This window comes from Apaloderma vittatum, unplaced genomic scaffold, assembly GCF_000703405.1.
Source record: "Apaloderma vittatum isolate BGI_N311 unplaced genomic scaffold, ASM70340v1 scaffold23153, whole genome shotgun sequence".
In the NCBI taxonomy this organism is placed as follows: Eukaryota; Metazoa; Chordata; class Aves; order Trogoniformes; family Trogonidae; genus Apaloderma; species Apaloderma vittatum.
Genome location: NW_009707786.1, coordinates 15,076 through 32,762, shown reverse-complemented (window position 1 = coordinate 32,762; position 17,687 = coordinate 15,076). Strand labels below are relative to the sequence as shown.

Below are 17,687 nucleotides of genomic sequence, written 5' to 3'. Positions count from 1 at the left end.
GGGATGTGCCCATCCTACAACTTCAAACATTATTAAATAAACTTTTTATTTGTCCTCTGTCAGTTGTGGCTTGTTTGTTCAAGATCCTGGAGGTGAGCCCAGACCTGTGCTGCTGGCTTCCTCTGCTAGGTGAATCTACACTGCTGAATCCTCAAGTCTGCTGGGAGCAGAACTTGCAGGACCTGTGGGCCAGGTGGCCACTTGGAAAAGTGACCTTGCTGGTGGTGGCTGGAGACAAAGTACAACGCCAGCAGCCAGCAGCAGAAGATAAGGTGTTATCTCAGCTTTACCTTGGAGATTAGCTGGGCAAAGTCTCAGAATAGCTGAAATGGAATGAAATGGCTGGGAAGGGGAAGTGAGGAGATGCTCCATGCGGGGCTCTGATTATCTTATGTCTGGATTAAGTCCCAAGGCAGGATGTCTCATCTTTTGTCATGTATTCACACTAAGTAACCAGAGGGTCCTTGCTGATGCTGCTGTCTTACAGCCTCTTCCTTTGAGCAAAAGGCAGTAATTTTTTTGAAACAAAGAGGTATTCTGCTGAAGGGGGGAGTGGCACTAAAAAGACAGAACACCCTTTTCTTACATTCAGGCACTCTTCCACTGTACCTGCACCACTACCCTTCTTTTAGGACAAACTTTAGAGTAAAGTAGAAAAAAGAAAACACCAAAAACCAAACACTACAAACCACTCCCATCCAGCTGAAGTGAATGTTCCCCCAGCACTGACCCCCTACAGAGCACCCACTGCCTGCTGCAACCCCCACAGCCCACCCTCTTACACCTTTCCCATTTTGGCAAACTGCATTTTTATTTTTTTTTTTTATTTTTTTCTGGCTCTTGTCACCCGTTGAACCTATGAGGCAGAGGCAGCAGGCAGAGGTCCCTCACCACCAGTGCAACATATAACAAGACCAATAGCTGCAAGCTGGCCCCAGGCCCTACACCAGCTCCTGCGTGACTGACTCTGCCAGCTTGCTCACACAAACCTGAAAGGGGCATGGACTGAAGCGTGGGTTGGTTGGTTTGTTTTCAAGGGTAGCTTGTACTAATGCTATGTGAAGTAATAAGTTACTCTGCAGTGCAATTTTTACAGGCTTTTGTTACTGTGTCCTTATCCACCTCTTAGGTGCTGTAACCTGCTACTGCTTTTGGGCTAGCAGCACAGATGTTGGTTTTAAGGACAAGAAAAAGATTATCTATCTGAACAATACTGCCAACATTGGGCACTAGGCCCTTGCACTGTTCAGGCCGGAGCTGTGCCATTTGCACATTAAAATAAGGAGGTAACCCCAGGAAACTGGAGGGGAAAAAGGAGGGGCACAAACATCTTCCATCTGCAGAAAGTAAGTTTCTTTCCTTGCTCCTAAGGCCACTGACCTGTGTGTAGGGGCACCTCTGGCTACTGCCAGGCCCCACCTCCCAGCTGCTGCAGGGTCAGGGGCTGTAGGTACATCAGCAGAGTTGGGCAAAAGCTGCTTCAAGGAATACAAAACTGCCTCGTGTATGTCAACACATGGCAGCCATCACCCCTGCTCTTTCAGCAAGACTTCAGGTAAATGCTCTTCTCCTTCTAGTCCCTTCCTCCAACTGCACTCTTCCAAAAAAGAGCAGAATTACACACTTGGTTAACCGCTTCATTTTGTGTAAATAAACTGCCACTCATGGTAAAACCAGACACCAATTTCTTTTCCTTTATGAAATAACCTTTACAAACACCTCCAATTATGTCTTTTTGTTTATGTGTTTTATTAAAAATTTACATAACACACTCCAGGAATTGGGGTATGCAGATGTCCTAGGTTAAAAAAAAAATGTACAAAATCCCATACCCTCCTGGGCAGGGCAGCAGCAGCTTGAATCTCACTTCCTTTGAACAGTGGTAAAAGCCGGCATCTGAATGGGCTGGATTGAGTGGACTGGCTGAAACACGGGCTTTTTGCGTGTGTCGGAGAGTGTTTTCACAGAAGGGAGAAGCTGGTTTCTCTTGATGATCTGCAGTGCCAGCTGTGTGTTACCTACAAGACAACATTCAATTAAAAAAAAGTAGCTTTGGTTACTTAATGAATCACTGCACTCAGAACAGAGCTGACACCAGCCAGCCCTGGGTCTAGGCCATATACACTAGTGGTTGTCAGTGAAATACTGACATGAACATGAGAAGTATCAGACAAAAGTAAATTTGAAACAATGCCTATTGCTTGATTCTACCTATTCTTAGCTGAAGACATCAAGCTTTAACCTCAGAGCCTGAAGATGTCAGTGCACCTGAAGGGCACCTCTCTCCCAGCCACGTAAGTGAGACTCCAGATCTGCCACAGAATGCCCTCACGGTGTAACATTAGAGTAATGCAAGTGTCAAGGGTGTATATAAAATTTGGTTTTGAAACAAGAAATTTGACTTTCAGCTGTATGCATGGCCCATTGAATATCAACAGAAATAGAAAAAACATTCTTTGTTAAAAATTAAACCTACAAAATCGTAGGAAAAAAACCACTAAGTTGTCAAAAGAACTCTTCTCTTATCAAATAGTTTTATTTCACTAAGATTTTAGTTTCAGAAGAGATGCATCGTTTTTGTTGGCATTTATAGAACAAAAAATATCTTCAGCTCCTTTTGGTTATATACTTAGAAATGTAAATCCCCCTTTCTGCCGTCTTCTGCTCTGTACTTCTTTGTTGCAGAAGGGTTTCCAGAATTCCAGCTTAGAAACACCTTTACAAGGAAAGCTTTGCAGACGTCTCCATTCCAAACACGAATGCCCGGGTCCTCTGCCTGCCTGCAATGTGACACAACTGAAGGGGAAGGAACACACTTCACACTGCAGAATCATTAAGGTTGGAAAAGCCCTCTAGGAGCATCACGTCCAACCGTCAACCCTACATTACCATGACCACTAAACTGTATCCTGAAATTCCACATCTACATGTTTTTTGAACACCTCCAGGGATGGCAACTCCACACGACTTCCACCAGCACATCAGGCCCCGAGGGGTACAGGCTCAGGGCCGTGACAGCTTCAGTGGCTCAGATGCACTGGCCTGCTCACACCGCAGAACTGAAGTATCATCTTTCCAGTTTCCCACTATGTAGAATTTTTATACCCTCTGCAAACACCGTGAAACTTCAAAATGAAGGATCCTGGAAGACAGAGTTATCAATATTGCAGGCCTTCTGGGGTAGTACTTGCTACTCAAGCCTTGAAAGAGCTTTGGGAAACTTGAGATTGCAAGTCACCTTTTAATAAAAGCATTTCAAACCCTCTTTATACTATAAACCTCCTCAAGGGTTTTACTGAGCCTATCCAAGACTGCTGATTTCTGCAAGAAGTATGGAAGATTTCAGCCCAGAAGATGAATGTTTAGGAAGTCTAGAGCGTGTAAGAGAAGGATGGTGATAGATAAACTATGGAAATGAAGGTGCAGATATGTGGATCCATAAAAGTGCACCTCAGCTGTAACCGTACAACTCCTGTCTTGTTTAACAAGTGTGAGTGTAAAAAGGAGGAGGAGTCTTCTAAAGGGTATCATTCAGAATACTGGCAGTAACTCTATGGAGACAAGGAATGATGACTACCACCCTTCCTCCCCTTGCATCCCAACTGTACATCAATGGGACATTTCAAAACTTACCATTCTGTAATTCAAGATACACAGCCAGCAGAATAGCCTCTGGGGGGATCTCTTTGGGGTGGATCAGTGAAGCAGCCTTATTGAAAAAGAAGAGGGTGGGGAGAAAAAGCACTTCAGAGAAACATCCAGCTCAAAGAAAGTGCCCCTTCACAAGATTGTTACCACCATCTTAGCTAACAAAACCAAATGACAACTCAAACTAAGATTTTTTTCCAAACTAATGTGCTCCATTGGGTTTATGTATGCAAGGAGAGACTGAAAGATTATCTGCACTGCAAGACTGTTTCACACTAATTAGCAGGACCATCTGCTGTACACTTATGTTAATATGAATCTGTAATTCTTCGGCCAATCTACTGCAGTTTCCTGGTGCAATGGCAGGTGACGTAACCTCCACTGCTCCAAAGTCCAGAAGTCAAAGTTAACAAGGATTGTTCATTAGCTTTCTGTATACAAATATTTTTCAGCTATAAAGTCAATGAATTTGTTACAGATGCAGAGACCTACCACACTGTACATCCACAGACGGCCTTAAACTCTTTTGGGCTTTATACATCTGGAACAGAGCCCAGGCACATCTGCCCAGTCCTATGGAGTCTCAGGAAGAGAAGGAGCAAGACAATTGCCTTAAGCTGTTGAGAACCTCAGAGAAATTTGAACCCATTCACCTACACAACTACTACAAAGGAATTTGAAAGACTGCTCTTTGCTCTTCCAGTCTGCAGCCCAGCAGTGCATTTGAGTAGTCTTCCTGACACAGGAAGGGCTGAGAAAAGAGACCAACCTCACCACTGAAAGAGCTGAGTCCCGGCCATAAGAAAGACCAAATGACACAGGCTAAGGCAAGAGAGATTTTCAAAAGCAGTACTTGAGACTTCTTGGGACAAGAGGCAGGCAAGGAACATATCTGCAGCAAACCTGCAGTTTGTTCTCACAGCCCTAGAGTTAATAGATTAGATGGTGAGTAATTAATTCATTAGGGAGAAGTGAACTTTCTCATCTGAAATACAACAATTACTATGGGACCATTAAAAAAAAACCAAACAAACTCAAAATCCAACAAAAAAACAAACTTGGAAAAAGTGAGAAAGCTTCCCAGCTACATTGCATAGTTTTGATATGAAAAAATTAGGAAAAAAAAAATTAAAGCTTCCCATGATGGGACTGAACTACATATTTACATAAATAAGAAATTTGGAATCTTTGCTGTTAACAAGATTCGTTTGAAAGCTGACATCTCGGCAAAGTCTGCAAATAAGCCTGGGCTATGAAACTGCCAGGATTTGCTGTGATCTAAATAGCACTTTGAAGGAAGTATACTTGTCCCTAAAGCTATCTTGAGTTTTGTTTTTCATACCTGATGAAGACACTTTCGAGCTTTGTCATATTCACTCCTCAAACAGTAAGCACTTCCAAGGTTAAACAACATCATTGTTCGTGCAGATGTGACCGAACTGGGGTAACACTGTGGGGTTTGCTTGCCGGCTGAAATTAAAAGAAAAATAAAAATCTTTTTTCTTACACTTTTTATTCCAAAGTGGCCAAGGAGGGTCCTGTACTCTGCTGAATGCAGTATCTGGTACTTACAAGATTCCATTGCCTCATTCTCTCCTTTGTCAGACCCTGTAAAGAAAAAAAATCCCACAAAAACCATCATGTTCCATGAGCTTTTTAAGAAGCTTATTACAAAAATAATACAAAAATTTGCTTCTTTCTTCATGGTCTAACATTGAAAAGGGAAAACATATCAGTTTGCTCAAAAGCTTACGTCACTAAAGATTTCCTATCTTTAATGTTTTGCTTTTAGATCTGCAGATGAATACAGCAAAGTTTAAACTGCAACCATGTGACTGAAATCAGAGCTCCCACAGAGTTAACTATACAGATGGGCTCTGAAGTATTTCTCAGCTACAGAACACACACTGCCAGCTAGAAGCGCTGCAAGAAGAATAAGATAGTAACCGAGTTCTTCCTACTCCTCTCTTTCACTAAATGTGGCAAGTAGACTTCACTGGTACTCCAAGGCCTGGTTTAGAGACTAAAACCTGGAAGAGAAGGTATGAAGCCCTACTTAACCATAATTCCACATTTCACAAAAGCAGCTTTCAACAGTTGCCTTCAAACAAGCCAGAATGATACAATACAGTTTTATTTGTGTTACAGAATTAGCTACTTCAAAGGAATGACAAACATGCAAAAGACAAACCAAAGGAGGAACTAAAGCCAAGAAAACTCAGATGAAAAACCCAGAAGCAACCCATGGTCTTAAAACAAGATGTTTTAATCATAGAATCACAGAATGTCAGGGGTTGGAAGGGACCTCTAGAGATCATCTAGTCCAACCCCCTGCCAGAGCAGGATTCCCTATGGCAGCCACACAGGAACGTGTGGGTTTTGAGTGTCTCCAGAGAAGGAGACTCCACAACCTCTCTGGGCAGCCTGTGCCAGTGCTCTATCACCCTCACAGGGAAAAAGTTTTTCCTCATGTTCAGGTGGAACTTCCTATGTTCTAACTTAAACCCATTATTTCTTGTTCTATTGCTGGGCCCCACTGAAAACAGATTGTCCTCTTCCTCTTGACACCATTATTATATTTGTATACAGAAAGTTATGGCAGGAGGGCAGCTGAACGCATAACAAGTTCTAATTAAGTGTAGATTCATTAACCTTGATCCTGCTCATTTGAAGAGATCCCGAGGGAAACATCAGTGACGTTCTCAGGGTTCAAGTGAGTGATGGCATCAGATATTCTGTCTAGAGATATGAGAGCTTCTGCTGCATATAAATGGCCAAGGAACCTACAACAGCAAAGGGTTAGGTACAAATGTTAGCATAACAAGCCCCACAATTTGTTATATATGTTTGTGAGACAAACTGAAAGCAATTTTTAATGCAAGCATGTGAAAACTACTACCTGAAACACGGGCATGGAAGTTAGCCTTCTTATATTGCCTTCTTATATTGCCATAATAGCCAGATTTACTGCATTTAGGAGCTAATGTTGTGAAAAATTCTGCAACAGTGACAGCTTATTCGAGGACAGTAATTGCCACTCCAGAAAGACAGTACTTTGGTATGGCTTTATGTCAGAGAATTAAAAAAATGAATCCTTACAAAAAACATCCCAGGATACGGATACATCTATAATTTGAGATGTTAAGTAACTTCACACTCAATAAAAATCTGTACAACAGCTGCATTTCTTAGGACAGCAACTATACGAGCCTGTCCATGAGGCACAAGCACCTTTCCAATCACAGGTTTTGCAAAAAAATTAAGTGGGTCTGACGCTTGACACTTGTAGTTCCACTCAGCTAATCAGCAGCTTTCCTTTTCAGCTTTGGAACAGAAGGAACCCTGTCAATCAAGAGCGGAGTTAGCTTGCAAGTATTTAATCTGAAACAAAAAGTCGAGTTAAGAAGTTCACACTTGTGCTCTGCAGGTGTACACAAACTGACTGTGTAGTCAGTTGAAATCAATTACAAAACATCAGGTAAAGTACCAACCATCCTAAATAACTTCTGCAATTTAGATGGGATGCAGCAAACATAACTTTCTATATGCAATTTAGTTAATTTAAGAAAACAAGAACAGTTCAATATTCCCGATCGGCACAAAAGCCTGGTTTCCTGGGACCAAGATACATGGCTCTTTGTCTTTGCAAAAAACTGTCATCTAGTGTTTCTTATGTGTTAAATCCCTTTAAAATCTTGCTTATACAATGACTGTGTAAAAAGTTGGGCTTCTGCAGTAGTCTGAAGCATAGTAGCCAAAGCCTAATTGGCATGGACCTCTTTGAAATATGCTGCCAGCATATAAAAGTAAGCACAAGTCAGCTTGCTTTCTGCAAGCGCATTACCAGGTTTGAAAACATGGCTACTATGTATGACGTAGGAATTAAATGCACAAACCAGGTGAGAAGGATGGGGCTAAAGCTGCCTTTTTTGAACTTGCAGAGGTCTGAGAACTGGGGAGTAGGAACAGAATGAGCTTTGACTATCCTTCCAAAAAACCACAGTGAACTGAAAAAAGGGAAACTGAGAGATGGAACCTATGTAAGCAACAGTCTCAAACCATGCACGGCCAAGCTCTGGGACCCTGCTGCCCGAGCAAGCTTTCCCTCGGGGGCTGTACCTTCATAAGCAAACCTCCAGCAGCGCACTGCTTTGGGCTGATGTTGCCCACCCCCAGCCGCTCCTTCCTGCCCTTCGTGCTGGGCCAACACACGTGCAGGCCCACAATGAATCAGGACAGAGACTCGACAGCCCTGCTGAGCGTGGGACCCATAGCTGAAGGTTAATGAGAGGCAACAAAAGCAGCGATAGGTTCCGAATTATGTGGTATTCATACGCAAAGGAGGGGACTCGCATTCCTTCGTGCCAATGAACATTTAGTCAGGGCTTCAGCGAGAACAGGAATAGTCCAAGCAATTGGTTGCATCAGGCACAGAACTAGCAAGCAGCTACAGACATTGGAAGCTTCAACTCAGAGCTCTCTGGCAAAAAGCAGGACTGAGAAAGAAGAAATAACCACGTCAGACTTACTTCAGAGACCCTGACAGCTTTGGCTGCTGAAGAAGTTTATCTGCATGATTCAGTGCCATAAGGTTATCACCCAAAGCCAGAGCCACGTAAGCACTACACGCAAGTATCGAGCACCTGGAGTTAAAAAAAAAAAAGAAAAAAAAACCACAAAAGAAAAAAGGGAGGGGGGAGAGACAATATGTTAAATGGAGAATTCTGTGATTCCAAATGCAGCTGTTAAATTTCTTTCTTCTTAAGTGCTGAAAAAATAAATCATAAACTGTCAATAATGTCTTTCCATCAAACTATGAAGTAAAGGAGCTAGTGCTTCATTATTTCTGGCCTCAGTCACATTCTTTGAATTAGGAGACATATACCCTGTGTTCTGACAGTATAAAACAAGGACCACCATGATGTGCTCAGTAAGATTTTGCAATTTTGACCACAAACAACAGATTAAAAAAATGGACCTCACACATATGTCATTTTTCTCACAGTTTCCTTTTCTTCATGCTCTTTTTATTCATTCTGCCTTGAACTCACATTTGTACTTCCCCAAACACCCCTTCTGCTGTGGGCAAGGGGGAGCAGATTTGTAGATTTCTGTAAGTTACAACCTACAGGCACGTTGTAGTAATCAATTAAGTTGTATGTATATCTCTCTTGCATCCTACAATGTTTGTACGCAGCGAGACAAACACTGGTGAATTTGGCTTTTCCAGCTTTGTGTTCCTGAGCTGTAACCTGCTGCCAAGACTCTGATTGATCCATAGCATCTTGTTGCTGTCACAGACACCCTTTTCTTTCCAAAACCACGAAATCTCTGACAGTTCCTGTAATGAAATCCAGCATTTTCCATTTTCAGACAATAACCCCACGCCAAGATGCCATCATTAAGCCAAGCTTCACACTTTGTAATAACCGCCTGTTCCTCCCCAAACGCAGCACTTGGGGATATCTCCTGCTTTGTAAGACATCCTTCAGTGCAGGCTGGGCACAGGCCTCTACCCACGACACCTCACTGTGAGCACAAACTCTGTCCTTCTCCGGGGAGGAAAAAGCAGATCCTCTTAGTGGGATCCCACGTTGGGAGTGCTGGGAGAAGAGCCTTGGACTCTCCCACCGCTGGTAGGTGGGCTATTACTGTGTCAACATTCTGGCAACTGTCAAGCCCACTTTCAGTCCAGCAGTAAGTCATGTAATTCGTGGCAGGACCTGGGGTGCCTTTATTCCCCTTTCCCAGGAGGCATGCTCCTTAATTACGCACAAGCAGGATAAGAAACTTCTCCAGTGTTTCTCCCTACCCCCCACTTCCTCTCCACTGTGCCCAGATGTCACATCAAATCTGAACACACACAAAAGCTTGAGAGAAGAAGAGGAAAGCTTCCCCAGCTCAAGTCCCAAACCTAAAATATTTCTGAAAGGTTGTGACTGGGGAAGCGGGGAGGGAATAGGGGGAGGGCAAAAAAAAAAGCAACCCCAAAACATCTCTGCAAAAACAGCCCCTTCTAACTAGCCTCTTTTTGCCCCTGCCTCAAGGAAGCAGAGCTTTTAAACAGCAGAGATGCTAAGTGTCACCAGCTAAATACCCTTAGACACAAGTCAAGGCCTGCAGAGCTGGCTGCTACAGCCCTTTACATCAGTGTGTGCCCTCTATTTCCCACAATTTCTTTAAAGCCTATTTAAAGCCTATTTCTGAAAGTGTAAATTTAAACACAAGGCGCACACCAATCACACGACAGGCAAGTCCAGCAAAAGTGAAACCTACTCCTCTGCTCTAAGGACTTGTCACTGTTTAAACCACATAAGAGGTGGAGAGATTTTTTTACCTAGAGAAAAGGAAAATACTCAGGTTTTCTTCCTTGTGGTACTATTCTTGCACGTTTGGATCCATTGTTGAGCCAACTAAACCAAACGCTCAGGAGACCTGACAGCTAACCGGAGCAGAAGAATTGTACCACAAGGGAAAAGACAAACTAGTTTTTCACCCCGGTCAGGATTCTGACAAAACTCCACAGGTTGCCTTTGAGCACGGCAGACTTCCAGCATCACTGAGCCTCCACATGTCCTAAATAAAACTGCCTTTGCACTAGGACAAAGAAAAATGTTTTTTTAAACTGCCAGATTATGTCAAACAGCCTCTTGCGTAGGTCTAGGCAACACGATTTGTCAGCCCACACCGACGGCAAGTTTACAGAACTCAAAACTCCACATCTGACTTGGCTTCTTTCTCAGGGAAAGGGCGAGCCAGAGCAAATCCAGCTCTTCAAAACTTACCATGAAGGCACCAAAAATGGCACTTCTACATCATTTAGAGAACATTGCTAAGCTGAAATAATTTCAAACAGCTAGCTAAGCATGACACTGGCTATTAACTATCTACCTTTTTGCATTTCACTGCAGGCAAAACGATCCAGAACTATTAAGAAATACAGAATGCGATGGTGCTTACTCAACGGGGAAATTCAGCACCAGCAAAGGGGAGATTGGGGAGAACTATGCAGGCCCTGAGAGCAAGGAAGAGGAGAGTGGAAAAAGTAACTGGTGATAATCACTGTAAGCTTCCAATATTGTGACGGGGCCAAACAGGCCACTGCAGCCTCTAAGTTGATAAATGAGGCAAAACTGCGTAGGTGTGGAGAAAATACAAGGGATGTTGGTAGGCAATGGTGGTCCTTAGGGTATTACCTGTGAAATTATTAGCAGTATCAGTGATGCTCCTGGAATGATGCTCCTAGTATGCAACACTAGGGTATGTACACTTGAAAAATACACAATAAATTAAGTGTAATGATAGACTGGAGATGGCCAGTCAACACACAGCCTTCAAAAGAAAGCTAAAAAAGGGGTAAAATCAAATCAAATGCTTTATAGGAAGGGTTTGCAGTTCAAATCTATTCAGAACAAAGCAGGTGATCAAATTATTCTGTTATGTCTAGCTGCTTTGAAGGGGAAAACTAACATTCTCACACAAAGTTGAGAAAGAAAAAGGTTACAGCGAGGTCTATTGCTACCCATCTCAACTTCTATGATAAAATTCACAATATTTTCCAAATGTAGCACTGTGGTCTGCTAGAATTCCTTTAGTCTTGATGCATCCTAACAGTGTCGGGTTGTTCTGGTGCACCAAAACCTACCCCAGGCTGAGAACAGAGCAGGAGAACTGGCTTCTTGGAGGACGAGAAGCAGCGAGGAAGAGAACTGCTGAGAAGAACCTCAGAAGAAAAATCTGGAGTTTCTACTTCCTATGCATAAATTCTTAGCAATGTTTGGTGTCCTCAGACTTCTGCTTGTTGCTTTCAAAATATTGCAACTGAATTATTGCTTATTAGGAGAATAGCCTGCTCAACTAATTGTGTACAACAACAATAATAATAATAAATATGTGTACAAGTGTCACCAATACCTGTGACACAAAAGCTTTTTCTAAATGGTATTTTTTAAGGGGTAAAGTCAGCAAGTCACTTTAAACCCTTCTTAGGATGTGCAACTGTCAAAATCACAGGGGAAAAAAACCCCAACATTTAAAGTGGCCCATTTCAGTTCTGGAAGCAATAGAGGTTTTTCAATCCAGTGACTTTACAGGGAAAAATTGAATTGAATAGATGCCTATGCCTCAGGATAAGCCTTACTAAAATTCAGAATTGTTTTCTTAATTTTCCCTGACTACACAAGAATTTTAATTTTCTCTCTTACCTCCTTAGTGAGCAAGACTACAGGAATATACTCACATCTGAGTGTAAGGTATTTTGTTTTTCACAGCTAACTGCAGAAACTTAGAAACAGTTTGAGCAGAATCACTCTCTAGGGATGTCTGGTCCTCTGGCTTTAACCATCAAAGCAAGAAAAAAAAAAAAAATCAATGCTTTTCTTTTCCTTGTGTGATGTTCCTTTCCAGAAACAGAGTAATTCTTGCTAAACTGGTAAGTTCTTCCTGACATGTTGTCAGGTTTCATCAGTAGATACCAGCTGATTGTGAATGAAAAGACAATGCATTAAAAAAAAATAAAATCACAATGTGACACCACATAATTCTGACATGTGGCAACCACATTTTTAACAGTCAGGAGGAGGGGAGGGGAGAAAAAAAAAAAAAAACAACAGAGACAAACCACAACTAACCCACATCACTTTAAACCAGTGCTTTCTATTTCGAGTAGCATACTCTTGTACCACTTCAGAACAAATAATCAAGGTCTCGGTAATGTCTCTTCACAGATTCCCACTAAATTGCTTGTAAATAAATACAAGTAGGTTTGCTACACACAGTGGAACAAAGTAAGAGTTTAGCTGGTCATTATAAAACATGGGTTACCTGGAGTTAGGCTGGAATAGAGTGTTTACCCAAGAGGGAAATTACTGTAGGTTTTGTCCATAATGGAAACTTAGAATAGATTTCTTTTTCCTGAACAGGTGCAAGCTTTATAGCAAGAAAGATTTTCAACAGGCTGGCCGCCAACTGAAATAATTACGTTGCCGCAAATGATAATCTTGTTGGGGAAGAATAAAGAAATTCTAGATAACATGATGCTTTTTTAGACACATGGGAACTACTCTGTTTGGAGAGCACTCAGAGTGCCGAATGAGTAGTTGAAGGATCTTTGAGAACACAGAAAAAAAAAAAAAAAATCTATAGTAAAATTTTGCCTACGTTCTTCCACAGTGAGGAATTCAAATACCTGGACAGAGGCAATTTCTCATTCTATTTTATACAAACTAGGTATTTATTTTGAAGCCCCATTCTCATGTAAAAATAACATAGCTGCTTTTATGACTTTCTTGTGTGTTTGTTTTTTTTTTCTTTTATTTCTTTTTTTCCCATCCAACAAGCATAAGATGCTGTAGGGGCTGAATTCCAAATTAACCTTATCAAGACCTTAAAGGGAAAATGTACCATACAGTAATTTCCCCGCTTCCACCAAACACAACAGCCTTTGTTGGGTTTTTAGCTTCATTGTTCATGGGACTTTATTTTTTTTAGTTTTGCCCAATATATAATGCCAAGTCTACAACAGTGGGATCAAACTGACTGATCTACCTTTTGAATTGAAATCCTGGATGTTTTCCACTTGTTCAGACACAAAGCCCAGAAGAAAGGGGGTATACCCATGTAAAAAAAAGGCATTCTTGGATTAACAGTTACAATTTGAAGTTGCCTAAAAAACCCCAAGAAACAAGCAATGACTCCAGAATCACATCGCAGTTTAAAGGAGGCTCTGTAGTGCTAAATATTTTATATTATTTACTTGCCTTAAGTTTTCTAATTCCTGTTTCTTCAAAGGCGAAGAAGGTGGAGCTGCAGTGAATTTGTCCCCTTCATGACTTTTATTGCTAGAATAAAAACAGCATTAATTATAGGGAGTGACTATAAATAATTAAAATTTCTCAGTGTAATAAGCACTGATATTTATTCACTCCATTTAAAAGGACAGGAAAAATTCTATAGTCTGAAAACCAGGGGGAATGAAGCCTGGCAAGAATTGAGGCATGTGCTCTTAGCCTCACTGTTCTATTTGAGAAGGAAGAAGGGGGACATTTGTTGGGAAGGATCTGACTGACAGACTGAACAACCGACACCATTCTCCACAGCCTCGAGCTATTTTTGAAGTTTGCTGTAGGACAAGTACTGGAGAGATGCAGAACTCAGTGTGTTTGTAGCCTCTCTTCTTGCAGCCTGTTAGAAAAGCCATAAACTAGTTTTCTCCCTAGACATCTTAAAAATTCTAGAAATATTCAAGAACGATAATCCACAAAGTGCTACAGCTCCCTTTAGACTTCTAGCTGCCTTTTTTTTAAATTATTATTTCAAAACAGCTTTTTTCTTAGAAATAAAATTCCACTTTCTTAAAGTTATGCTTGGCTTCTTTTTTGGGAAGCAAGCATTTGCTCTATCTAAAGACTCTGCAACTTTGCTCTCCACTAAGCTGGACATCTCCTTCTAGGATGAGAACTTAAGAGAAGGTGAACAGCTGCACCTTGGCAGAGAGAGAGACACTGAGGTTTAGAAACAACACATCAAAAAAACTGGAGTTGAAACTGAATCTGTCCACCTAACAAGAACTTTTCACTGATGTAGCTTCATATCTGCTTCTTAGATAACTCTAATAACTCTAGTAATAATTCTAAAGATTATTATAAGATACGTCTGACTTTCAAAATAGAGAGCAGACTCCAAGGACATGTGTACTCAATGCTGTTGCAGTGTATATAGTTCATGTCTTTGTCAAAAATTAGATTAAAAAATACCCTTAACCACTGAAAGTATTCAATGTTTTCTTGTGAATAAAAGAAGAATCTGCCTCAGAGTCAGCCTGCTCAATTAGTGGGATTTGCTACAAACCATCCTGTTCAATTAGTGTGACTTTCCTCAAATGCCTTATATGTTTTACTGTGCTCTCACAGAGGGTCCCTTGTCAGAGGGAACAAATCCTTAGAGAACCTTTCGGAACGTGACAAACAAATTCAAGAACAGCCTGCTTTGTTGCTCTGTATTCTGAAATGGGCAATGACCACTGGGAGATACAAGGGAGTCTTGTTTTTAATTTCTTTTTAAGCATCTAGTTTTGAAAGCAGAAGGTAGGAAAGGATCTTCCCATGTTTTCCTTTCTTCACCCCTACAAAAACAACCAGCACCACCACCCTGAAATAAAACAAAAAAGGAGGTCTTGTCTGAGTGAGGGCTACCTTTTTGTTTTCATCACTGCCCCTCAGCAGACCACATCAGCTAAAAATTGATGTCTCGCTTAAACCAGAGAAGCTTCCTCTCAATGAGCTGCACGCAGTTTGCCAGGGAAAGATAGTTCACGACCTCCAACCTCAATAAGGAAAAAAAGAAAAAAAACCCCACATCTCTCCCCCAAGACTTTTATAAATCGTTCACTCACTTGATAGGAAAAACTGTCATGGAGAAAAAAGGGTGACAGAGAACAGCCTTCAAATATTGTTGTAGCAGCAGCAGTCACCAACTCCCAGCCCTAGTCTCTCAATCTCAGAATACAGAGGGACGCACCTTGTGCCTATGCAACACTGCACATGTGCAGTAAATTCTGACAAATGGGTCTCATCTTAGAATTTACCTGGACTTAAGTGCGACAAAAACATTGTGTTTTTTTCACTGCTCTCTAGGTAGTTTGAGTTCTAACATAGCAACACCTTCCAGTTTAATTATCATAACTCTTCCCTTCTCAAAATGGCCATTAATAAAAGCATAGGCTACGGCCAATAACATTACTTTTCAAAAGGAAGTTCAAAATGCATAGGAATCAATGCAAAAAGTTAACACACCTTCCTACTATTTAACATTTGACATACATTGTTTACAAGTTACTTTTTCTGAAGTTTTAAGGAAAACAAATATTTTTCTTAAACTTTTTCTGTAAAATGCAATAGCTCCATGTTGCTTTCCTACTTCTCTTCTAAAACTCATTTCTCATTTCTAGTCCAAAACAAACACAACAAAGCGTACTAGGGCTGATGAATGTCAAATCTGATCATGGGGAAACGTTTACAACAGAATTGCTAGACATTTATACATCGAATCAACCACATGGCGCACGTGCACACACACACAAATTCACTGTAACGTGAAACTTCGCTTACAATTAGAGAAATACCAATATGCACTGCAGGAGGGTGTGGGAAAACGTAACATTTGCAGCACTGAAAGCAAGAAGGCCAGCGAAAAGAAAAGAATTTCACTGTCTAATTTACTAAAGTTGTAAGGAATGGTAGGCATCGACTCACTATTTTATTCTTAAATTAGCATACCAGCAACTAAACCAGTGAGCAGCTAACCAATTTCCTTGGATATCCCAACACTACTAAGAGAACATAAAATATTTTTTTTTATTTTCTGCTGGCCAAACCGACTGCCAGCCCAGAGTTACTCCGGATAACTCTGTTTACCTGCATGCTTCACTGCTTTCGCTGTTTTCTGTATTTCCCCCCAGCTGATTATTAGTTTTAGATCCATTTTCCTGCTTTGGCTCCTGCTGATCTTCTGGCAGTAGCAGCAAGGCATTTCTCAGACAAATTGCTGCAAATTCCATACTGGCTACAGGTATTGCTGAGGACTGCCCATCACTTAAAGAGACACAGAAGTTAGCCAATGAGTAGCAATCCTACTAAAGTAAAAAGTAAAAGCACAGCTCCAGAAAGATCTGAATGCAAAAAACCCCACTTCATCCCAGAAAAGTTAAATCATGTTTTAATATAACACAATTCATGAAGACTTCTGTATCTTGCTATTCTTACAGGAAGAAAGTACACCAAGATGCCCAAATATAGCAGGTAGGTTCAACTACATAATTACAACAAGTTACTTTGTTTTTCCTGACTTGCCAAAGTTTTATGACAGAGCAACTAGATTCCTCCTGCACTTTTCTCAAGTGAATTACTGAAAATATGGCGGTTTTTTTTTTTACATGAGGGAAGGAGACAGATTTAGATAACTGGAAATAAAAATTTCAGTTTTAAGCTTTAATAGCCTTCTTAGTTACAATGAATACACAGTTAAGCCCTCTGCTGGCCATTATAGAGGAGGCATCGGTTAAGTAGGACTCTACTTAGCACGCCTCTCTCTTCACCACACTAAGAATTCCAAAATGAAGTTATTCCACGATGGGTTTTAAATAAACATATAATTACCCTTAAAACCCCCCTATGATAACAAAATAAAGAGCCCGTGGAAAACATACTTACTTATAAACAACATTCTGTATTGACTGGGATGCTAGGACTATCTTACGGTGGTAGCCTTGACCTACTATAGATTGCACAATTCCCTTTTTGCTGGGAAGACCTTTTGTCTCTTGTTCTGATGTCTAAGAGGAAAAAAACAAAACAAAACAGAAAAACAAAATAAAAACCCATCAAGGTTGCTGAACAAGAGCCAGACAAAATAAGTGAAAGCCAGACGACTTTGAACTCTGCTAAAATGTAAGAATTAAAAGTTTATAGGGGCACAGTTTTAAATCTCAAGTACTGTGAAGAATCAGGCACCTCCTGTTGTCTTTGTGTTGCAGAGGGATTTTAGTGCACACAGTAGAACCACAGATTAGTCCTGACAGCTTGTCTGATAGCCTACTGACCTAGTTTCTCCACTGTTTTGAAAGCAAAAGAACAATGAACCAAGTCGTGTTAAAAGAACTGCCAGGATATCTAAAAAGAAGCCGTATGATCAGCCAAATAATATTCAGAATTGGCTCTGTATAAAGCTTGCCGCCACCTCTGCCTGCTCGCACAGCATTCAGAACGCACGCTGAAAAAAGCTGCTCTCAAACCGTTCCATGGGCAGTATGAAGCTGGACCACTGCATATGCAAAGTTACAGTAAATTTCACAGATTTTTTTGAGTATGCAAATGTTCTGGGGGTCAAAACAAACTTAAAGCACTCTAACGGGCAGTCCCAAGAATTACCTCTACACCATATTTACTGAGGATTGTTTGTTTTACCATAAGGCATCTTACCAGCTTTGTTGGTAAGTAAAGTTAGTGAGGAAAAGTCACAGTTAAAAGGAAAAACTTACCCTA

The 17,687-nt window shown here is 41.0% G+C and overlaps 1 protein-coding gene across 1 annotated transcript in view; it reads right to left on the bottom strand.

Annotated features, from left to right (window-relative positions):
- Nucleotides 1-1,737: 1,737 nt before the first annotated feature.
- The window catches only part of CNOT10 (CCR4-NOT transcription complex, subunit 10), a 30,970-nt gene continuing 15,020 nt past the window's right edge, over nt 1,738-17,687 (bottom strand). The window contains exons 11-19 of the mRNA XM_009866340.1: nt 16,857-16,978; nt 16,062-16,238; nt 13,407-13,487; nt 8,178-8,291; nt 6,301-6,431; nt 5,221-5,256; nt 4,991-5,118; nt 3,634-3,709; nt 1,738-2,018 (exon numbers count right to left, since the gene is read on the bottom strand). Of these exons, the coding sequence (XP_009864642.1) occupies nt 1,864-2,018; nt 3,634-3,709; nt 4,991-5,118; nt 5,221-5,256; nt 6,301-6,431; nt 8,178-8,291; nt 13,407-13,487; nt 16,062-16,238; nt 16,857-16,978 (1,020 nt within the window). The 3' untranslated portion in view covers nt 1,738-1,863. The remainder of the gene's footprint in view (nt 2,019-3,633; nt 3,710-4,990; nt 5,119-5,220; nt 5,257-6,300; nt 6,432-8,177; nt 8,292-13,406; nt 13,488-16,061; nt 16,239-16,856; nt 16,979-17,687) is intronic.